Source organism: Dendrobates tinctorius, unplaced genomic scaffold (genome assembly GCF_039654945.1).
Source record: "Dendrobates tinctorius isolate UK_male_01 unplaced genomic scaffold, ASM3965494v1 ptg000211l, whole genome shotgun sequence".
NCBI classification, from domain to species: Eukaryota; Metazoa; Chordata; class Amphibia; order Anura; family Dendrobatidae; genus Dendrobates; species Dendrobates tinctorius.
This window is the reverse complement of record NW_027361878.1, coordinates 22,261,333-22,284,199: the sequence shown is the minus strand read 5'-3', so window position 1 is coordinate 22,284,199 and position 22,867 is coordinate 22,261,333. Positions and strand designations below refer to the sequence as shown.

Here is a 22,867-nt window from a genome sequence, read left to right as displayed (position 1 = left end):
AGGAGGGACTTCAAACTGGCCATCAGCAATCTCTCCTAACTCCTCAATACACAGGACTGCCGGGTTAACTGTTCCGGTGTTCTCTAGTAGAGCACTTGCTGAATTCATCTTGGTCTCTCTCCCAATGAACAAAAGGATTAATCTTTAAACTTCCAATGTGATGAAACTTCCCTTCGCGGGTGTCATGTGTCCCGCCATACACATTAGACCATTGGCTGTTCCAGCTGATATCGGTGGAGTCAAAGGACTTCTATAATGTGTATGGGGGCTTTTAGTTGCAGTCTTATACTTTGGTAACTATATTTTATGTGATACGTGCTGACATTCACATAACTTGCATCTGCCTGTGATTTAAAACTTTTTGCTTTGAATTTCGGGGCGATTTGGAACCTAGCCCACATTTGGTTGATGGTATTATTTCGGATTGACCATAGATTCATCATTTTGTTCTCAACGATTGACTCAATTTATAATCTGTAAAGATTCTCAAGCTTACATCTTTCGGTCATCCACCTCCAATGTGCGATTTCCTCGTTCACCGATACATAAGCAAATATTCCTAAAATACACACAATTATATTACAAAACATAGCAAATATTCTATAATAACGTGTGCTTCTTTATATTCAGCGAGTTCACACCACTGTGTCCTATCTAGGAATGCAAATTATTTTTGACATAAAAGAGAACAATGCTGTCAGCGTATGTCCAGCAGTCCGGTCTCAGGCCTTTGCTCTCGTACCATGAGATACAGTTTTACACAACCTTTTGCTGAAGGGCATAATTCTTTCCACATTTCTGAGTTTTCCATGGTCAGTAGATCCTTAAAAAAAAAAAAAAAAAAATTAAAAATATTATATATTTTTCACACAATAAAAAAAAAAAAAAACAAAAAAAAAAAAAAAAAAACACAAGATTTGTCCTGGGTAGAGTTGAGTGACTTTGGTCGGATCAGGTTTTGTCCGACTAGGGCAAAAAAAAGTCGGAGTTTCGTCCGAAACCCGACCCCAATGCAAGTCAATGGGAAATAAAAGTTGGCATTGAGCGGACGAAACTCCGACTTTTTTTGCCCTAGTCGGACGAGTTTCATCTGAAACAAATTTTGTTTCATGAAACCCGATCCGACCAAAGTTGCTCAACTCTAGTCCTGGGCATAAGAGGGTATCCCATAACTACTTTTGAGTAATGGTAGATGACCTATAACTTGCATCGACCAATTAACAACCGAAAGAGACTCCAACAAACTGAATGGAGAATTAGTGGCTAAGGAAAAAGCCAAACAAGCAACGTTCATAGTTTTTTTTCCTTTTTTGTAATGCCACTAGACTTTAACGTGGTTCTCCACTTTTGGAGACAATTTTTGGGACTAAAGGCCCCGTCACACACAGCGAGATCGCTAGCAAGATCGCTGATTTTGTGATGCATCAGCGATATCACTGTGAGTGACACGTATCAGCGACCGGCCCCCGCCGGGTATCATTGATCGTGCAGGAATGTCCTGGGCCATTTTTTGATAGTCGGTCTCCCGCTGACCAGCGCGCATCACTGTGTGTGGCAGTGGGAAAGCAACAATCAGCCAGCTCCCAGCAATGTAAGCAGATGCTGAGAGCTGGTATCCAAGGTAAATATCGTGTAACTAAGCAACGCGCGTGCTTAGTTACCCGTTGTGTACCTTGGATACCTGCGTGCTCGCTCTGGGAGCTGGTATCCAAGGTACACAGCGGGTAACTAAGTGCCGCGCTCGCTTAGCTACCCAATATTTACCTTGGATACCAGCGTCCTCGCTGGTGGTGATCGCTGGCGAGTCTGTCTGTTTGGCAGCTCACCAGCGATCATGTAGGGAGGCACCAGCGATCCTGACAAGGTGGTATCTTTGTCGGGATCGCTGGTACATCGTTTAGTGTGACGGGCACTTAAGGCATCAATCAAAATGTCCATGAATCACAAATGTGGTCTTGTTTTTTGTTTTTTTTCCATGGATAGAACATGAACCCATTATATAGTCAATGGGAATGTTCTCATCTCCGGAGGAGACATGTCCTTTTGTGATAGTAGTCACAGATCAAAATTACCCTTACAAGTCTATGGGGCTAGGGAAGGAAGAAAAAAAACCAAAACACTGAAAGCACACTATCAGCAGTGTACTTTCCGTTTTAACATTACAGTGAATAGAAGAAGATTTGGTAATTTATCGATTTTTCTTTTTTTCACATGAGAAAACCACTGAGGATAAAAACGGATTCGAACAAAACACTGATGAAAATCGGACCAGTTTGTTTTTGGGTAACAGAAAAATCACTGATGTCTGAATAAGGCCAAAAAAATAATGATATGTATTTAGTAAAAAAATATATTAATAAAAAAAAAAATAAATGATATATCAGAATGAGCTAACTGAGATGCCACCAGTGAGCTCTTTCTAACAATAGGGTTGTACCTCTTATCTGTCTATTTCGAAGCTCCGTTCAGCTGATTTATGACCAAAAACATCGGATACATGCATTTAAATAAAAAAGTCCCACAATCATTTTAGCCCCTTTGCAAGTATTCATTGTAAAGTTATGTCATAGGGGTGCAGAAGTGAGCAAAACACACACCGGTTCTTACCTCTTTTTCAAGAAAAATAATTTCTGTTGATTCATGCGCTTCTGGTCCACCCTGCAAGTACCTCTCCTGCACTTCTGATGAAGTCAGACTGCACCTAAGAACAAGCAACGCCAAAAACATTCCTTAGAAAGAAAAAAAAAAAAAAACTAAAAACTATTATTTGCGTCTAAACTGTGCTCACTTGACGTAGAATTCAGCACTAGGTCGTCCTGCGCTGGTGTGATTGCGTGCAATGCCCAAGAGAAGAGGTTCACTAAGGGTAGACACGGGTAGATTAACCTAAAAAATAAAAATATATCTGCTTCATGAATATTTTATAGAAATGCATTAGATGTGTGTAATTCAGGAGAGGAAGCAAAAGCAACTAGGACAGCGGGTGCGACATACTGACACCTCCTGGTCACTGCACGTACTGCAGGTCTACAGGAGATGAAAGCAAGTCTGGAATTTAAACATGGAAACCACAAGATCCTACATCTGATGTCTCCATCTAGCATTTCCACTAAATACTCTCGTCAACATTTTTAAGATCAAATCCAAACACATTTTTTTTTAACCCTTTCCCCACTGCAGCCAATTTTCGCTTTTGATCTTCATTTATTTTTATTTTTCTTTACTCCCCTTCTTCCGAAATTCAGAACAAGTTGCATTTTTGGATCACACTATTCATTTACCAAATAAGGTACGAAAAAAAATAAATAAATAAATAATGGTAAAAATATTCCAAGCAATGGAAAAAAAAGAAACAAAAAAAAAAAAAAAAGTTCAGTTTGTGATAAAAAGAGACCTGTCAACACGATTCTTCAAGTAAGTACATCGAAGGCGATACCAAACTTTTTTAAAAATATTTTAGTGGCTAAATAATTCTAAACTCTCTAAAAACAATAAAATTATGGTTTGTGTCTAAGTTTTATGTGGATGGAGTTGTGCGACGTCTTATTTTTGGAGCTGTGAACTGAATGTTTTTATTAATGCCATTTGGGAGTACATACCACTAGTTGTATCATTTTTTATAGGTCGGACTTGTACAGATGCGTATTATGAAGTATGGTTATTTTTTATTATTATTTATTTCTATAGCACCATTGATTCCATGGTGCTGTACATGAGACGGGGTTACATACAAATTACAGATATCAGTCACAGTAAACAAACTAACAATCACAGACTGATACAGAGGGGAGAGGACCCTGCCCTTTCGGGCTTAGGGTACCGTTACACCTAGCGATGCACCAGCGATCCCGACCAGCGATATGACGCGGTCAGGATCGCTGGTGCATCACTAGATGGTCGCTAGTGAGCTGCCACTCAGGCAGATCTCGCCAGCGACATCGCTGGGGGGGGGGGGGGGGTCGCTACTTACCTGTCAGACGCGGCGATCCTGCATCCTCCCGCCCGCGTCCACGCGTCGCTAGTCGTCACAGCAGGAAGTGCCGCAGGAAGTGACCGACGAGGAATGGTCCAGCAGCCTCTCGCGCGATCAGCGATAACCAGCGGGGAAGCCGGTCGGAGGCAAGTATCACATGCAGCAATATCGCTAGTAATATCACTGCAACGTCACAAAATCGGTGACTTTACAGCGATATTGCTAGCGATATCGCAGTGTGTAACGGGGGCTTTACATGCTACAGGATGGTGGGGAAGGAGACAGTAGGTTGGGGGGGGTTGCAGCAGTTCCGGTGTTGGTTGAGGTGATATCTCCGGTAGTGGTGAGGAGGCAGCGGGGTCATTGAAGGCTGTAGGCTTTCTTGAAGAGGTGGGTTTTCAGGTTCCGTCTGAAGGATCCGAGTGTGGATGATAGCCGGACGTGTTGGGGCAAAGAATTCCAGAGGATGGGGGCTATTCGGGAGAAGTCTTGGAGGCGGTTGGGTGAGGAGCGAATAAGTGTGGGGGAGAGAAGGAGGTCTTGAGAGGATCGGAGATTACGTGAGAGAAGGTATCGGGAGATTAGTTCAGAGACATGTGGAGGAAGACAGGTTGTAGATGGCTCTGTAGGTCAGAATTAGTAATATGAATTGGATACGCTGAGGGAATGGGAGCCAGTGAAGAGATTTGCAGAGGGTAGAAGCGAAGGATTAGCGAGGAGAGAGATTAGTTGGGTGGCAGAGTTGAGGATGGACTGGAGAGGTGCGAGGGTGTTAGCAGGGAGGCCACAGAAGAGGATGTTGCAGTTGTCGAGACGGGAGATGATGAGGGCATGCACAAGTAGTTTAGTAGATTGAGGAAGGGACAGATTCTGGAAATATTTTTGAGCTGGAGGCGACAGGAGGTGAAGAGAGCTTGGATGTGCGGTTTGAATGACAGGGCAGAGTCAAGGGTTACTCCGAGGCAGGGGGACCTCCGGTACTGAGGAAAGTGTGATGTCGTCAATTGTTATAGAAAGGTCGAGTAAGGAAGATCTGTGAGATGGGGGAAAGATGATTAATTCAGATTTGTCCACATTGAGTTTGACGAAGCGAGAGGAGAAGAAGGAGGATATGGCTGATAGACACTCTGGGATTCTGGAGAGCAGAGAGGTGACGTCCGGGCCAGAGAGGTAGATCTGAGTGTCATCAGCATAAAGGTGGTACTGGAATCCATGGGACTTTATGAGTTGCCCCAGACCAAGTGTATAGATTGAGAAGAGTAGGGGTCCTAGAACAGAGCCTTGGGGGACTCCAACAGAGAGAGGTGGGATGAGGAGGTAGTGTGGGAGATGCTGAATGTGCTGTTGGAAAGGTATGAGGAGATAAAGGATTTTTCAAATTATCTTTTATTTATGAACTTCGAAAAAGGGGGCAAATTCAAACTTTTGTATTAAGGCTGGTGCAAGGCTTCATGGAAGTACAGAGATGGCAGTGACGTGGCTAACCATTGGCTCCTGAAACAGCATCATCGCCGCCACGGCTAACCATTGGCTCCTGAAACAGCATCACCACCGCCACGGCTAGCCATTGGCTCCTGAAACAGCATCATCACCGCCACGGCTAACCACTGGCTCCTGAAACAGCATCATCGCTGCCACGGCTAACCACGGGCTCCTGAAACAGCATCATCGCTGCCACGGCTACCCATTAGCTCCTGAAACAGCATCATCACCGCCACGGCTAACCATTGGCTCCTGAAACCAGATCATCGATGTGTGACGAGAATTATTGCAGGGGGCATTTATGTACATTTAATCAAAGTATGAGGCAGTTACAACATGGATTAATGTGACACGCATCTCTATTCTTTTCACACAGGTAACCAGCTTTTTCAATCTCTGCTCTGAATCAACTCCTGTGTGTCTCCACTCCATTCAATGTCAGCAAGCAGTTAATCCTGAATGCTACATATGTGTTTTCAACTACGCAAGCTTATATCTGGTATATGTGATGGTTACGTGTGACTGGACACACCGCCTCCAGCAGGGGGCGAATTTCTATGGCACACGTGACCCTGGATACACCGCCTCCAGAAGGGCGAGTTTAAATAATATAACGTGCAGCCGGATACACCGCCTCCAGCAGGCAAATTTCAGTATTACACGTATAACTGGATACTCCACCTCCAGCAGGGTGAATTTAAATAATAAAGGGAAACTGATACAATGGAGGGCCCTGCGATAGTGAACGGGGACGTGGAGACCTCCTGCACTCCCCTGAGTCAGTGTCCCTCACACTCCTAACGTTCCCTATACAGGCTCCTCACCTGTCGCCGAGCTGGAACCTGTCACCCTAGCACACCCTACACCTATCCCTTGCTAGGGAGCTGGGTGGTGCAGGCACTGGCCCCACTGCTGTACTAATACACACCATGGAAAAATACAAACAGGGATAACACCACTTAGCTTTGCTCTGTTGCTATAGCTCCCAGCAACAGAGTACACCACCAGAATGCAGCTTTCCTCCAGAATAGCTGCTACTTCTCCAAGCTTTGTCAGAGCTGCAAGGAACACCTCTCTGTAATTCCTTCCTTCACCAGACTTTACACCAGAGCTCCCCTGAGCTGCTCTCTGTAGTTCCTTCCTTCACCAGTCTTGGTTGGAAATGAGCAATATCACCAACACCTGCTCATAGACCATGTGACCCTATATAGGAAAAGGGAATGGTCAAATGATCAGGGGCCAAAAGCTGCTATAATCCCAGTGACCACCGGGGGGCAAAAGGCAAAGCAAAGAAAACATCAAGTGCAATGACCCTAACGGCCACCGGGGGCAAGCTAGAACTGAAACTACCAGCTTAAAGAAAAAAAAAAAAAGTTACTAGTGCTTTTATCTGTCATAATCCAGCATGGATCATGACAGTATATAGTTATTTCAACTTACTCTGCTCGTCCCCTTATGCTATGAGGTCAAGAAACTTTACAAAGTGGTTTATGATGCATGTAGGCCTGGACATTGGCTTATCTGAGCCCAATATTTATTGTGCCCTGCTGTCTTAGTTTAGTTTGATTGATTAACGAGAAGGGAGAGAGCAAAAAAAAAAAAAAAAAAAAAAAAAAAAAAAAGAGATCTAAGCCTTAGCCTCCTATATATTCAGACATAGCTTGGAGAAGGCATTTATGCAGGGGGCATTTATGCACATTTAATCAAAGTATGAGGCAGTTATAACATGGCAGGAGACAGGCAAGACATTTATATTCATCTACTCCCTGTACATTTGGATTACAACAAATATATACTATATGCATTTGTGTGATTCATATCCTGGCCGCTGCATTCACACACATCCACCGCCCTGGCATTAACTCTCTACATTCCATCCATATCGGCCCCTCACTCCTTTCCTCTCCTATGTATAGCACTCTCGCTCTTTTCACATTGCTAAATTGCACAGATCCATTCAGTCCCACCATTCAACATCAGATACGCTCTCACAAATCACTTATCCTTCTGCTCACTCTTTCTATCCTCCTTCTACTAGTCGCAGGAGACACTGCTCCCAAACCTGGTCCCCCATGTTATAGAAAGTCAAACCCCCCCAACTGCTACACTCAGAAACCCCTCTAATCTTATTAATATTCCCTGCCTGCCATCTGTCTCTCTTAATAGTGCCCTTGGACTTCTCGTTCAGTGTGTAACAAACTCCCCTTCATCCATGACTTCATCTTTTCTAATTCTCTTAACCTTCTGGCTCTTACTGAAACCTGGATCCAGCAGTCAGACACTACCGCTGCTGCTGCTCTTTCATATGGTGGATTACACTTCTCTCATACCCCAAGATCAGACAATAGAGCAGGTGGAAGCGTTGGTCTGCTCCTATCACCAAAATGTACCCTCACTAGTCTTACCTTCTTTTGAGGTCCATGCCGTCAGACTCTACACCCCCTTCTCCATGCGAGTGGCGGTGGTATATATCGTCCTCCCGGCCTCTCCGATCAGTTCCTGGATCATTTTGCCACTTGGCTTCCACATTTTCTCTCCTGTGACATCCCTACCCTCATCATGGGCGATTTCAACATCCCCATTGCTCTTCCCCTCTCCCCATCTGCTACTTACCTTTTATCTCTAACCTCCTCGTTTGGCCTTTCGCAGCTTACTAATTCTCCAACGCATGAAGACGGAAACTCCCTCGACTTGGTCTTCTCTCGGCTTTGTGCAGTGGATGAGTTCACAAACTCCCCTCTCCCGCTCTCTGACCACAATCTTCTTTCATTCTCTATCAAGAACTGCCAGGCTGCTCAGGTCACCCTCACTGTCCAGACTTATAGAAACATACAGGCCATTAACACCCAGAAACTTCTGAAGAACTTGCAGTCTTCATTGGCCCCTATCTCCTCCCTCTCATGTCCTGATTCTGCACTGAAGCATTACAATGAAACACTTCAAAGTGCCCTGGATGAATTTGCACCCCCTATAAATAGAACACAACACAGACGGCGACAACCCTGGCACACCCTGTAAACACGTTTCCTGCAGCGGTGCTCCAGGTGCGCCGAACGTCTGTGGAGAAAATCCAACCTACCCGAAGATTTCATCCATTATAAGTTTATGCTTCGAACATATCACACTGCCCTTCACCTCTCCAAACAAGCCTATTTCAACACTCTCTTCACCTCACTGTCCAATAACCCGAAACGTCTCTTTGACACTTTTCATTCTCTACTCAATCCAAGAGTACAGGCCCCAACCACGGAGCTTCGAGCTGACGATCTGGCCAATTATTTTAAGGAAAAAACTGACCAGATCAGACAGGAAATTATCTCCCAATCACCTCATACCATGCACTGTCCTCCCTCCCCCACTGCATCTAGCTCACTCTCTGCTTTTGAACCAGTCACAGAAGAAGTAAGCAGGCTCCTTGCATCTTCTCACCCAACCACTTGCACCAGTGACCCATTTCCATCACATCTCCTCCAGCCCCTTCCTCTGCTGTCACCCCTCACCTATCTAAAATATTTAACCTCTCTCTCTCTTCTGGTATCTTTCCCTCCTCATTTAAGCATGCCATCATACATCCACTACTTAAAACACCATCCCTCGACCAAAACTGTGTCGCCAACTATAGACCTGTCTCTAATCTTCCCTTCATCTCTAAACTCCAGGAACGCCTGGTCCACTCCCGTCTTATCCGCCATCTCTTCGATAACTCTCTTCTCGACCCTCTGCAATCCGGTTTCCGCTCTCTACACTCTACTGAAACTGCCCTCACTAAAGTCTCTAATGATCTACTAACAGCTAATTCTAATGGTCATTACTCCATGCTAAATCTCTTGGATCTCTCTGCAGCATTCGACACTGTGGATCATCAGCTCCTCCTCACTATGCTCCGTTCCATTGGCCTCAAGGACACCGTTCTCTCCTGGTTTTCCTATCTCTCTGACTGCTCCTTTACTGTATCTTTTGCTGGTTCCTCCTCCTCTCACCTTCCTGTTAGGGTATGTGCACACGTTGCAGAAAATCTCTGCACAAAAACCTGAATCCCTTCCCAGAAACCGCACCTATTTTTCCGCTGCGGTTTTGATGCGTTTTTTACCGCAGCGGTTTCTAAAAGCATGGGAGAAGCCTAAACCGCGGAAAAAAACGCAAAATTAATGTGCATGCTGCGGTTTTTACCGCGATGCGGTTTTTTCGCGGTAAAAAACGCATCAATGTGCACAAAAAGTGCAAAATGCATAGAAATGACTGTGCACCTTATTTTTAGCGGTTTTATAGCGGTTTTATAGTGAAAACCGCGGTAAAAACCGCTAAAAAAACGCTGTGTGTGAACACAGCCTTATGATTGAGTCACCGTAGGAGGCAAAAATAGTAATGCTAGCTAAGTCCAGAAAACCAGAGAAGTTGGCAGCTATCGGATTGCAGACCCCTGAACCTATCAACACAACTAGCAGTAGCCGTGGGGGGCTCCTACGATGCCCTAGGCCCCTCGATCACAGCCGGAGGACTACATAGCCTAAAGACAGAAAGGGGAAATCTAAACTGCCCCAGAGCAGACCCCAAAGTAAAAGGCAGCCCCCAACATATAATGACGGTGAAGCAAGAAGAAAGAACAAAACACAGACAGAAAGATAGACTGAGCAAAGATGGGGCCCACGCTAGCTTAGATAGGAAAGGACAGGAAGGCTGCTGTCTGCAATCCGTGAAAAGCCCTATGAAAATAAGAGCCAACAAACTGACAGTGAAAAAGGCCCTGAAGACGCTAGGCTTCAAAAAAAGCTATGTCAGTACTCAGGAATATTCTGAAGACAGAGCAACAGGCAAAAGTAGATTCAGCTAACCCCAGCAGGGAATGGCAGAATCCAGAAAAGCAAGGAAAACAAAACACTAATGCAAAAAGGCAAAGCAGAAATCTTAGCTTTAGATGAGCAGGAATCAGACTGGTTTCCTAGAAGTCCACAGAGAAATCACCCGCAGGCCAGAAGGGCGTCGGCAGCCTTATATCCAGTCAACTCCACTCAGCCAGTCATCATCATCAGCCCCAGGTGTTTGACAATCAGGCTCACTACCTTTCTTCACCAGAAGAGGGAGTTCCTCGGGCCTCAGTAGTGAAGGGGAAAATGAACTCACAACAGTACCTCCCCCTTGAGGAGGGGTCACCGAACCCTCAACCACGCCACCAGGGCGATCAGGGTGAGACCGATGAGCGGCACGCACCAATCTTTTCGCATGAATATCAGAGGCAGAGACCCAGGAATTATCCTCCTGACCATAACCCTTTCACTTAACCAAATACTGGAGTCTCCGTCTAGCCAGACGGGAATCCAGTATCTTCTCTACCTCATATTCTATGTTACCTTCAACCAATACAGGGTCTGGAGGTGCAACCCCCGGAACAACAGGTTCAACAAACCTCTTCAACAAAGATTTATGGAACACAATATGGATTTTAAATGTGACAGGAAGAGCCAAACGAAAAGAGACCGGATTAATAATCTCCAAAATCTTGTAAGGTCCAATAAATCTAGGCTTAAACTTAGGAGAAGCCACCTTCATAGCAATATTTTTTGATGATAACCACACCATATCACCAACCTTAAATTGGGGACCAATGGTCCTATGTCGGTTGGAAAACCGCTGGGCCTTTTCCTGGGAGAGAGATAACTTATCCACCACTTGGTCCCAGATCTGGTGCATTCTCTCCACCACAGTGTCAACCCCTGGGCAGGCAGAGGGCTCCACCTGCCCTGAAGAAAATCGAGGATGAAACCCAAAGTTACAAAAAAAAAAAAAGGTGACATCAAAGTGGCAGAACTAGCTCTATTATTTAAAGCAAATTCGGCCAAGGGCAAAAATGAAACCCAATCATCCTGATCAGCAGAAATAAAACATCTCAAATATGACTCCAAGGTCTGGTTTGTTCTCTCTGTCTGCCCATTGGTCTGAGGGTGAAAAGCAGAGGAGAAGGACAACTGAATTCCCAGCTTGGAACAGAAAGTTCTCCAAAATCTAGACACAAACTGGACTCCTCTGTCAGATACAATGTTCTCAGGAATCCCGTGCAAGCGAACCACCTGTAGGGGCACCAATTCAGAGGAAGACGGCAACTTAGCGAGTGGTACAAGATGAACCATCTTAGAGAACCTATCACAAATCACCCAAATAACAGTCATCCTTTGAGAGACAGGCATATCAGAGATGAAATCCATTGAAATATGGGTCCATGGCCTCTTGGGGACAGGCAAAGGCATCAACAACCCACTAGAGCGAGAACACGATTTAGACCGGGAGCACGTCCCACAGGACTGCACAAAATTGCTGACATCACGAGACAAGGAGGGCCACCAAAAAGACCGACTCACCAGATCTCTAGTACCAAAAATACCTGGATGACCAACCAAAGCAGAGCAATGAACTTCAGACATCACTCTTCTTCCACTGGTCAGGAACATACAACTTTCCACTGGGACAACGCTCAGGTTTGTCCTCCTGGAACTCTTCCAGAGCACGTCTCAAATCGGGCGAGATGGCAGAAAGAACTACCCCTTCGCCTAAGATGGTAGCAGGCTTGGTCACCACAGGAGAATCAGCAAAGAAGCTCCGAGAGAGGGCGTCAGTCTTGACATTCTTAGTTCCAGGAAGAAAAGAAACCACAAAATCAAAACGTGTAAAAAACAAGGCCCACCTAGCCTGTCTAGGGTTCAAGCGCTTAGCCGACTCTAGGTAAATCAAATTCTTGTGGTCAGTGAGGACCACGACTTGATGTTTAGCTCCCTCCAACCAATGTCTCCACTCCTCAAATGCCCATTTCATGGCTAACAGTTCCCGATTCCCCACATCATAGTTACGTTCAGATGGAGAGAACTTTCGGGAAAAGAAAGCACAGGGATTCATTTTAGATGTTACAGGATCATTTTGGGACAAAACAGCTCCTGCACCAATCTCAGAAGCATCCACCTCTACCTGGAACGGAAGTGAGACATCAGGTTGCCGCAAAACCGGGGCGGAGGTGAATCTTCGCTTCAGCTCCTGAAAGGAAGAAACAGCCTCCGGAGACCAATTTAACACATCAGCACCCTTCTTAGTCAAATCAGTCAATGGCTTGGCAATACTAGAAAATTTTGCTATAAATTTCCGATAAAAATTAGCAAAACCCAAAAACTTCTGGAGGGCCTTCAAAGAAGTGGGCTGAACCCAATCGTAAATGATCTGTACCTTGGCCGGGTCCATTTCAATAGTTGACGGGGACAAAATAAATCCCAAAAAAGAAATCCTCTGTACTCCAAAAAGGCATTTAGATCCTTTGACATACAGGGAATTCTCCCTCAAGATCCGGAACACAGTCCGAATATGTTCCACATGAGAATCCCAATCCTTGGAGAAGATCAAAATATCATCCAGATAGATAATCAAAAATGTATCGACAAAATCTTGGAAAATATCGTTCATGAAGCACTGGAAGACAGAAGGGGCATTAGTGAGCCCAAAAGGCATCACCAGGTACTCAAAATGTCCCTCCGGAGTATTAAACGCCATCTTCCATTCATCCCCATGCTTAATGCGAATAAGATTATACGCCCCCCTGAGGTCAAGCTTGGTAAACCAGCAAGCACCTTTAACTCTGGAGAATAGATCAGAAATCAGGGGTAACGGATACTGATATTTAACAGTAATTTTGTTGAGAGCACGATAATCAATACAAGGTCTTAATGATCCATCCTTTTTGGCTACAAAAAAAAAAAAACGGCACCTAAGGGTGACGAGGATGGTCTAATATGACCCTTCTCCAACGCCTCCTTAATATAGGATCGCATAGCCTCGTGCTCGGGTACAGATAAATTGAAGAGCCGACACTTGGGAAATTTACACCCCGGGCTCCAAAACTGAGGTTTATTTTTAGCCAAAGGAGTAGCATCAATCCCCCTCAAAGGGATAGGCGTCTGCAGAGGTGTCATCGGAAATCCACAACGTTTAGCAAAATCCAAGTCCATTAGGTTTAGAGCTGCTCCCGAATCCACAAAAGCCTTGGCGGAAAATGTGGACAGGGAGCAGATCAGAGTAATAGCCAGAAGAAACTTAGGTTGAACACCACCAACAGAAAACGTGTGTGCAAAGTTTAGGACAGACAGAAATAATATGCGAGGCATCTCCACAGAAAAAACACAACTTATTACGCCTTCTGAACTCCTGACGCTGCTCTCTGGAAAAAACTCTATCACATTGCATAGGTTCAGACATCTGTTCAACAGGTGGCAACACCTCTCGTGCAGCTCTGCGTTCGCGTAAACGCAGATCAACCTGAATAGCTAAAGACATAGAATCGTCAAGACCAGAGGGAACAGGAAATCCCACCATAGTATCTTTTACGGCTTCTGACAACCCCTTCCGAAAGAGAGCAGCCAAGGCACTATCATTCCAGGGAGTAAGTACCGCCTACTTTCGGAACTTTTGACAGTACAACTCTGCAGAATCACGACCCTGGTTCAATGCCAGCAGGGTCTTTTCAGCCTGATCAATGGCATTAGGTTCGTCATACAACAACCCCAAGGCCTGAAAAAATGCATTCAGATTAGTCAGAATAGGATCATCTGGTTTCAAAGAAAACGCCCAATCCTGGGGATCGCCACGCAGCAAAGAGATGACAATTTTAACCTGCTGCGCGGAGCTCCCTGACGAGTTAGGCTTCAAGGCAAAAAATAATTTACAATTATTTTTGAAATTCAAAAATTTAGACCGATCCCCAAAAAATACATCAGGTGTAGGAATCTTTGGTTCAGCAGCATGTGAATGAGCAAGGTAGGCGGAAATTCCCTGCACTTCCGCAGCGAGCTGCTCCACACGATCAGACAATTGCTTTATCTCCATTGAGAGAAAAAAAAAGTTCCCCCTACGGCCTCAGAGATATAGAGGAAAAAATATACACTTTTTTTTTTTTTTTATACAATTCTTTCCTGCTATTGAGTACCCTAGAATCTGCGGTAAGGCGGGTGATTCTGTTATGATTGAGTCACCGTAGGAGGCAAAAATAGTAATGCTAGCTAAGTCCAGAAAACCAGAGAAGTTGGCAGCTATTGGATTGCAGACTCCTGAACCTATCAACACAACTAGCAGTAGCCGTGGGGGGCTCCTACGATGCCCTAGGCCCCTCGATCACAGCCGGAGGACTACATAGCCTAAAGACAGAAAGGGGAAATCTAAACTGCCCCAGAGCAGACCCCAAAGTAAAAGGCAGCCCCCAACATATAATGACGGTGAAGCAAGAAGAAAGAACAAAACACAGACAGAAAGATAGACTGAGCAAAGATGGGGCCCACGCTAGCTTAGATAGGAAAGGACAGGAAGGCTGCTGTCTGCAATCCGTGAAAAGCCCTATGAAAATAAGAGCCAACAAACTGACAGTGAAAAAGACCCTGAAGACGCTAGGCTTCAAAAAAGCTATGTCAGTACTCAGGAATATTCTGAAGACAGAGCAACAGGCAAAAGGAGATTCAGCTCACCCCAGCAGGGAATGGCAGAATCCAGAAAAGCAAGGAAAACAAAACACTAATGCAAAAAGGCAAAGCAGAAATCTTAGCTTTAGATGAGCAGGAATCAGACTGGTTTCCTAGAAGTCCACAGAGAAATCACCCGCAGGCCAGAAGGGCGTCGGCAGCCTTATATCCAGTCATCAACTCCACTCAGCCAGTCATCATCATCAGCCCCAGGTGTCTGACAATCAGGCTCACTACCTTTCTTCACCAGAAGAGGGAGTTCCTCGGGCCTTAGTAGTGAAGGGGAAAATGAACTCACAACACCTTCCCCTGTCGGGGTTCCTCAAGGATCAGTCCTAGGCCCCCTCCTCTTCTCTTTGTACACTGCCCCTATTGGTCAATCAGTAGATTTGGTTTCCAGTACCATCTCTATGCTGATGACACCCAATTATACGCTTCTTCTCCTGACATCATGCCAGCCTTTTTAGATAACACCAGGGATTGTCTAAACGCTGTTTCTAACATGTCCTCACTAGATCTTAAACTGAACCTGTCAAAGACTGAACTCCTTGTGTTTCCTCCCTCTACAAATGTACCTATACCCGACATTGCCATTTCCGTGTGTGGCTCCACTATTACTCCCCAGCAACATGCCCACTGTCTTGGGGTCATACTTGACTCCGAGCTTTCCTTTGCCCCCCACACCAGATCACTGGCTCGCTTTTGTTATCTGCCTCTCAAAAACACTTCTAGAATTCGACCTTTTCTTACTTTTGACTCCGCAAAAACTCTTACTATTTCTCTTATTCATTCTCGTCTGGACCATTGTAACTCTCTTCTATTCGGTCTCCCTCTTACCAAACTCTCCCCCCTCCAATTTGTCTTGAATGCTGCAGCCAGGATCATATTCCTCACCAATCGTTACACCGACGCCTCTACCTTGTGCCAGTCATTACACTGGCTACCCATCCACTCCAGAATCCAGTACAAACTTATTACCCTTACCTACAAAGCACTCCATGACTCAGCACCACCCTACATCTCCTCCCTTGTTTCAGTGTGCCACCCTACCTGCGTCCTCCGTTCTGCTGATGACCTGAGGTTAGCATCCTCAATAATCAGAACCTCCCACTCCTGTCTCCAAGACTATACACGTGCTGCGCCAATTCTTTGGAATGCACTTCCCAGGTCAATGAGATTAGTCCCCAATCCCCACAATTGTAAGCGTACCCTGAAAACGCATTTATTCAGACTGGTCTACCGCCTCAACACATTAACCTAATCTATCCCTGTGTGGCACAGTCAAGTTGTACCATAACCAGGTTCCACGCATCATGTTCCAACATGCTTTATGCATCCATTAGCCCTCTGTGTCCGTACTGTTACACACTTAACATTATGGCTGGTCCATGCAATCAGGGCAACTGTTACCACCCACCTTTCCTGTCTCCCCTTAGACTGTAAGCTTGCGAGCAGGGCCCTCATTCCTCTTGGTATCTGTTATGATCTATGTGATTATTGTTATGCTATAATGTCTATTGTCTGTACAAGTCCCCTCTGAAATGTAAAGTGCTGCGGAATATGTCGGCGCTTTTAGAAATAAAATTTATTATTATTATAATGGTTGCGGACGCAATCCCTCCACTTACTGTCACTGTTGGAGATTGATAGTGGGTAAACAGCAGCGATCAGGGCCAGCTCCGATCACCGCTGCTATAGGCAGGTACCGGCTGAGAACATTGTTTCTATTTAATGATTAAATAATTATAGATGATAGCGTCCAGTAACAGGAAGCATTAGACCCCGTACGGTTCGAAGGAGACCCTCACCTCGTCCCGTATTTCGGCAAGAATGGAGGAGAACAGCTCCCGAATGACTAATTCTGGTTGCAAAACTTCCAGGCTCAGCTCTTCCTCTGGAATATTGGGAGCCACAGCCTAAAATGGGAGACAGAAATTGGGCGTTATAACTTTATCTCACATATATACTTATATTCCCACGTCACCTGGTTACTACCAATGTCATCAACTCGCCGTCATACATGACCTTTCACGTTAACTAGTCCTACCAGTCTGGACAAGTCTTCACCCCAAGGAGCTGCTCAGCTTCTGATTCACTTCTAGAAGGGCAAAAGAATAACCCCCTAGAGGCAGCCAAAATCACCACTTGTTCTTCAGCTGGCCATACACAATAAATGGTATTTGTGTGGCCGACAGCCATTCCACCCGATCCCCCAAACATTTAGATGATTGGCCGAGTGTGAATGCGTCCCGATTCGGAATAAGGGTGTCAAACTACACCAGACAGCTCTTTTCATGTGATAACTAAAGGATTGGGCATTTTGATTTCCAGCAGTCTAATCCTATACATCCAATGGTCAACTTGTCGCCCTGAAATCAGTGATGTTGCTTGATGCAGCTCAGTTATCACTTACTCTTTTGCTATGCAGCAGTTTGAGAAAGGTCCAATTTTCTCCACATTTCTTTTACCTTAGGTTCAGGATGTCCTCCTGGTACATCGAGCTGGCCTGGTGCCTCTCCTACTCTATGGCTTCTTCTCAGCATCACAAAGAGCCCATCTTTACACTGAAGAGCGGCTCCTACACCAAGTGGCTGTGCCAAGTAAGCCTGCGTGTCCCCATACTCTTGTCCTCCCTTCTCTTGCAGGGCACTCGCCTCGCCAGACCAGTTGGTACCAAGGAAGTCTCTGTAGCAGGTCAACGCCAGGTGTAGGGTCAACCCTCCCGGTTCATCCAGAATAATTTCATCATCTCCTCCTTGCCTTCCGCCATCTCTATTCACATTCTCCTTTTTCTGCTCGGCTGCCTCTCTTGCTCCAGATTCTCCTTCAGGAAGGACAGAATGAAGCCTGAATTTGGCTCCGTTAAATACCCATGGCTGCTTCCGCTGACGTTCTTCAAAGTCCGACAGAATCCGTTCTTCCAATGGAGGAGGAAGACGGCGACGCTGATACAGAGGAGAGAGCTGAGCGTGAACTTTACGTTGAGGGATCCCCCTGGGGGTCGGACTGCAGTATAAGATGGAGATCTCGGGATCCATGTGTCCTGCAGAGAGAACATGAAATGAGGCCATTAACTTCCAGTGCATCCGCTGTAGGACTTTAGCTCCATTGCCAAAAGATGGGGATTGTAGTTAATCATTTGTTTTCTATGAAGCCCCCAATGGCTGCCATATATGTAAAGCATTACAATAGCAATAGAGATCTTACCAGTGACAGCGTAGTATGGAGCGCTCCTGGCCAGCCGCCTCCAGTGCGGGAGCCGCAGTGATAATAAGGCATACCACTCCTGTTCTCTCGCGTCACGGACACCCCGGGAATGTCACCCATCCAGTGTGGTTGTTTCTGCCTCACCTAGTGACTCCTTACACAGCACATACAGAGGAGTTGTCACAGACCTCAGTATGAGGCTAAGTTCACATTAGGCGTTTTGCAGAGTTTTTTGCTGCGTTTTTTAATGCAAATTTTCAGCTACTTTTTACAGTACCAGCAAAGCCTATGAGATTTCAGAAGTCTCATGCACGGCATGTTGGACTTTGTGTACTTCTGTAGTGTCCAACCCGCAGCATCCAGATGCGTCTAGAGACGCCCATGACTCACCTCCAGACCGCAACATGTCTATTTCTCTCACGGAGACGCGATTCTGCGCAAGATAAATTTCTCCCGTATACTGCATTGGACGCGGTGATTCGGAACGGTTCGGTGAACACATGTGGATTCACCTGCGTTCAATAGCCGACGGCGCTTTGGACGTATAGAACATGCTCTGCGTCCGAAGCGCTGCCAGTTCCTAATGGTCTGCACATACCCTAAGGGTCTAATCGCATTCTAAAAGGGACCTGTTATGTTGATGACAGTCTCTGATCTGCCGGCTGTTATCAAGCAGGAGGAGCTCAGATCTGATTTGTGGGAAAACAATCAGTAAAACTTGCATTTTATTTCTTGAAATTTCCAGTGTTTGCATGCATAGGAGTCCAGTAGGCGGTCCTAGTAGTGATTGACACTATCAATGTAGTTTCTGCTGTAAATGCAGACTATTACGAAACGCTGCCATGCATCCGAGAACAGTCATGCCCAACGTGCTGTAATCACACTCACAGTGGCGTCATTATGTATATATTTATTAGTGGCAGTGTGTGTCATACATCACTGTAAAGGAGCCGGCAGATGGGTGCAGCCATGATGGGGCAGTGATGTAGGCACCATGTGCACATTCCAGGCACAGTCACGGACCCGCCGCAGCACAGACTGGTTCCCACATGCATGTCACTTGGTTTTTAATATTACGGTTAGGACTGTCCCAACTACGGTCACCGTGACGCAGTGGGATGGCTTTCACATTTTTTTTTCTTTTTAAGTCAAAAAACCACATTAACCGAGTACCGAATATTATTTTCATGCACTATGCCATTTATTTACTGCAGGGTATTTAATCGTTGGGATTTTGTCTTTGTTTTCTTTTTGGTTCCCACATTCTGTACATTGTGTTACATAAGACACCTAATACCAGGCCAGCAGCTGAACTAATGCTGCAGCGCTAATCCTCCGCTCAGGTCCCGGAGTTCACACCAATTAGCGCATATAAACGAGGATTTGTTAGGAGGAAATTGCAAGTGTTCAACAATCCCACACACCGATTGTCACACGTCTATTGAATTACTCAGTGTATAACAAGGTGCAGAATTTACCTCCATCGAAATAATTGGGTCACGTGTATTCACAAACAAGGCTTATTCCTCTCTGCGCCCCCAAACCTGGGTTTCCCGCACAGCAGAGCCCAGGTCGCCGGATCTGCAGTTGCTTGCGCAGCCGATTGCCTGCAGCGCCTCTGCACACTTACAGCTGTCACTCAATAGTCATCTGCCAGAAAACCTCCTTAGAAAAAGAGTCCGTGCTACACAGTTTCCGAACCATGCAGCGGCTAAAAGACATAATAAAAGGCTGAGCACGTGCACAGCAGTGTCGTTTTTACATTGCTGTGTACTGTAGTAGGGTTTTTTTGTTGTTTTAGTGGCTTCTAGGAGGAAGCGGCCTTAAAGAAGAAGAAAAAAAATAAAAAAATTAGGACACCAAACTCCCCGAACTGTATCTTTATACAGTATCATATCTACTGACTGATTTCTTCATTTTGCTTTTCTATACAGTAGAAGGAAGGAGCACCGATGTCCATTCTGCTCAGGAGTATAGACGTAACCAGCAATTCTGGTCCCAGCTGTCCGGGAGCAGCAATGGTCGTGGGCAGCATTTTCCAAGCCTTTTGTTATGGGAAATGTTGTCATAGTTTCTCCATAGAATATGACAGCAGGTTCCAACACTCGGGGCCACACAGCCCTGTGCGCACTGCAGGAACAGAAGCTGAGCCCGCTCTATACAGAACCGGTGCTGGTTGTGTCGTACAGCCAGCACCGGAGACTAAGGCCGGGGTCACACGTGCGAGAAACACGGCCGAGTCCGGCACTCAGATCGGAGCGTGCGGCAGCCGCAAAGTGATACATGGAGCCGCACGCTCCGCTCCGAGTATTAACGTGTGAGACTCGGCCGAGTTGCTGCCATAGGTGCTAGTCCAGTTTAACCCCATAGATGCCACAGTCAATTTCGCCAGCTGCATTTAAGCGGTTAGAAATGGAGCCAACATGGTCGCCAGGGGCATAATAAGGCCGGAGTGTCTGCCCGCCAATGGCCGGGCTTCATATAAGAGCAATTTTACAAATCGGGGACGGTCCGTCCCATTCATCAGGGACCGGCCGGCGCCACTGCCGGGACTGACAGAGGAGAGGCTTGTCCATCACCTCTGGCAGCGCTGGGGAGAGCCGGCCTAGGGAATCACTGGACTGAGCTTCAAAGTAGAGTTTCTCCAAATGGCCAACAAGTTCTCTTAAAAAAATCCCATAGGGTTAATGATAAAAACTACAGCTCGTCCCCAATACACGCGCTCTGACACAACGCGATCAACCAGGGGGAAAAAAATTTTAAAAAAAAGGTTTTCGCTTTTGGAAACTTGGAAGCACAGAGGAGCCCACTGAGCCAGTGTCAGGGAGCTTCATGTTACCCTGAAGGGAGGAAGAGCACTTTTTTTTTTACTTCTTCACGTCATACCTGCAGCGCTGGTGACGTCACGTCGCTGATATCCGTCCTAGGAACGGCAGGAGGCAGCCTGGCCCCCACCACATACATACGTCACTCACCCAGCCGGCACGCGGTAATCTGCAGCGCGAGCTCTACACCGATCCCCCTCATGCACCGACCACATCTATCGCACTCTGTACCTGGTGATATCGCAATATATCGTGCACGTAAAATCCTCCGATACCTACCTACTTCAACGCTACGACCCCGCCTCCTCTGCTCTCATTGGATGACTTTACCGGCCACAAGGAAACATCACAGCCAATCAGAAGCGACCACTGGATTGGTTAGCGCATGCGCGGCCCGTCGAAGGTGACATCTGTGAAGACGGTAAGTAGGATTGGTTACTCCCCCAACCCCCCCCCCCCGATACGCAGATGGTTTACCCCGCGACTGTGTTGTCTTTAATGGGGGTTAGTGATCTGATGCGTCGTTATAGGGGGGTCTGACTGTGAGGCTGAATGTTTGTACATAACCTCAGTGTAAAGAGAAGGCCTACCTACCCTGCAGCCAGTCACAGCAAGGGGGGACAGGGGCAGTTAAGTTCCTCCATGAATACCCCTTCCATTATGGCACACTGCAGCAGACACCACTCATTTCCAACATGTTCCCTATTGGCCCTGACAGCAGTCCCAGAGTCAGTGTCAGAGGGCTGTGCTAGCATTTTGGGGCGTCCTGCAGGATCCCGGATACATAGGGCGCACACAGTGCCACATTGGGTGGGGTTTTGGACTAAAATACTTTATCCCTTCTCGCCGCGGCCCATTTTCGTTTTTGCGTTTGTTTTTCTCTCCCCAGAGCCATAACTTTTTTATTTTTCCATCAATACGGCCATGTGAGGGTTTTTTTGTGGGGTGAGTTGTACTTTTGAACGACACCATTGGTTTTACCATGTCATGTACTAGAAAACGGGAAAAAAATTCCAAGTGCAGTGAAATTGCAAAAAAAAAGTGCAATCCCGCAACTGTTTTTTTTTTTCTTTACCATGTTCAATCAATGCTAAAACTGCCCTGCCATTATGATTCTCCAGGTCATTACGAGTTCTTAGACACCAAACATGTCTAGGTTCTTTTTTATTTAAGTGGTGAAAAAAAAATCCAAAATTTGTTTGAAAATAAAAATCGCGGTATTTTCCGAGACCCGTCATGTCTCCATTTCTCGTGATCTCTGGTTGGGTGAGGGCTTATTTTTTTTGCAAGGCGAGCTGACGTTTTTATTGATACCATTTTGGTGTAGATTCGATCCTTTGATCGCCCGCTATTGCATTTTATTGCAGTGTTGTGGCGACCAAAAAAACGTAATTCTGTCGTTTTGACTTATTTTTCTCGCTACGCCGTTTATCGAGCAGGTTAATCCTTTTTTTTATTGATCGGGCGATTCTGAACGCGGTGATACCAAATATGTGTATGTTTGATTTTTTTTTTTTTTTATTTTGAATGGGACGAAACGGGGGCGATTTGAACTTTTCGATTTTTTTTTTTTTTTAATATTTTAAAAACATTTTTTTATCAATTATTTAATTTGTTGTTTTCTTTGACGGATTTTAACTTCATTATATGGTAAAATTAATTCATTCAAAACTACATCTCGTAATGCATAAAACAAGCTCTTATGTGTGTATGTCAACGGAAACATAAAAAAGTTATAGCTCGTGGAAGAAGGAAAGTTAAAAACAAAATTGTTATGGGGTTAAGCAGAAACACCTCAAATGACATTTGCTTTTTAGTGCATGTTCACACAGAGCTTTTATGTGACTTTGATATTAATAACTAATTCAAAGGTCACATTCAGTATTTGGTCAGTATTT

General features: G+C 45.5%; 2 protein-coding genes across 5 annotated transcripts in view; one reads left to right on the top strand and one right to left on the bottom strand.

Moving 5' to 3' along the window:
• Positions 1–598: 598 nt before the first annotated feature.
• On the bottom strand, positions 599–21,321 carry NUDT22 (nudix hydrolase 22). 4 transcript variants are annotated; one of them, XM_073554591.1, is made up of 6 exons: positions 21,249–21,321; positions 17,406–17,980; positions 16,746–16,853; positions 2,789–2,886; positions 2,608–2,701; positions 599–823 (listed from the first exon to the last, which is right to left on the bottom strand). In XM_073554591.1, the coding sequence occupies exons 2-6, from the start codon at positions 17,973–17,975 to the stop codon at positions 698–700; spliced, it is 996 nt and encodes a 331-aa protein (XP_073410692.1). In that variant the 5' UTR covers positions 17,976–17,980; positions 21,249–21,321; the 3' UTR covers positions 599–697. The 4 variants fall into 4 exon arrangements, with proteins under 4 accessions (XP_073410692.1, XP_073410691.1, XP_073410694.1 ...); XM_073554590.1 differs by lacking the exon at positions 21,249–21,321 and adding an exon at positions 21,120–21,229; XM_073554593.1 differs by lacking the exon at positions 21,249–21,321 and adding an exon at positions 21,031–21,145.
• DNAJC4 (DnaJ heat shock protein family (Hsp40) member C4) overlaps positions 21,261–22,867 on the top strand; it is a 30,546-nt gene continuing 28,939 nt past the window's right edge. The window contains exon 1 of the mRNA XM_073554594.1: positions 21,261–21,390. The gene's annotated coding sequence lies outside the window, so the exon portion shown is untranslated. The remainder of the gene's footprint in view (positions 21,391–22,867) is intronic.

Bases quoted from the DNA above. Each gene is read 5' to 3' on its own strand.
- NUDT22 (XM_073554590.1), bottom strand. From the start codon at position 21,171: ATGAGGGGGATCGGTGTAGAGCTCGCGCTGCAGATTACCGCGTGCCGG. The intron at 16,854-17,405 runs GTAAAAGAAATG...CTCCCATTTTAG, and splicing joins GAGGACATCCTGAACCTAAG to GCTGTGGCTCCCAATATTCC. The intron at 824-2,607 runs GTAAGAACCGGT...TTTTTTTTTAAG, and splicing joins TTATTTTTCTTGAAAAAGAG to GATCTACTGACCATGGAAAA.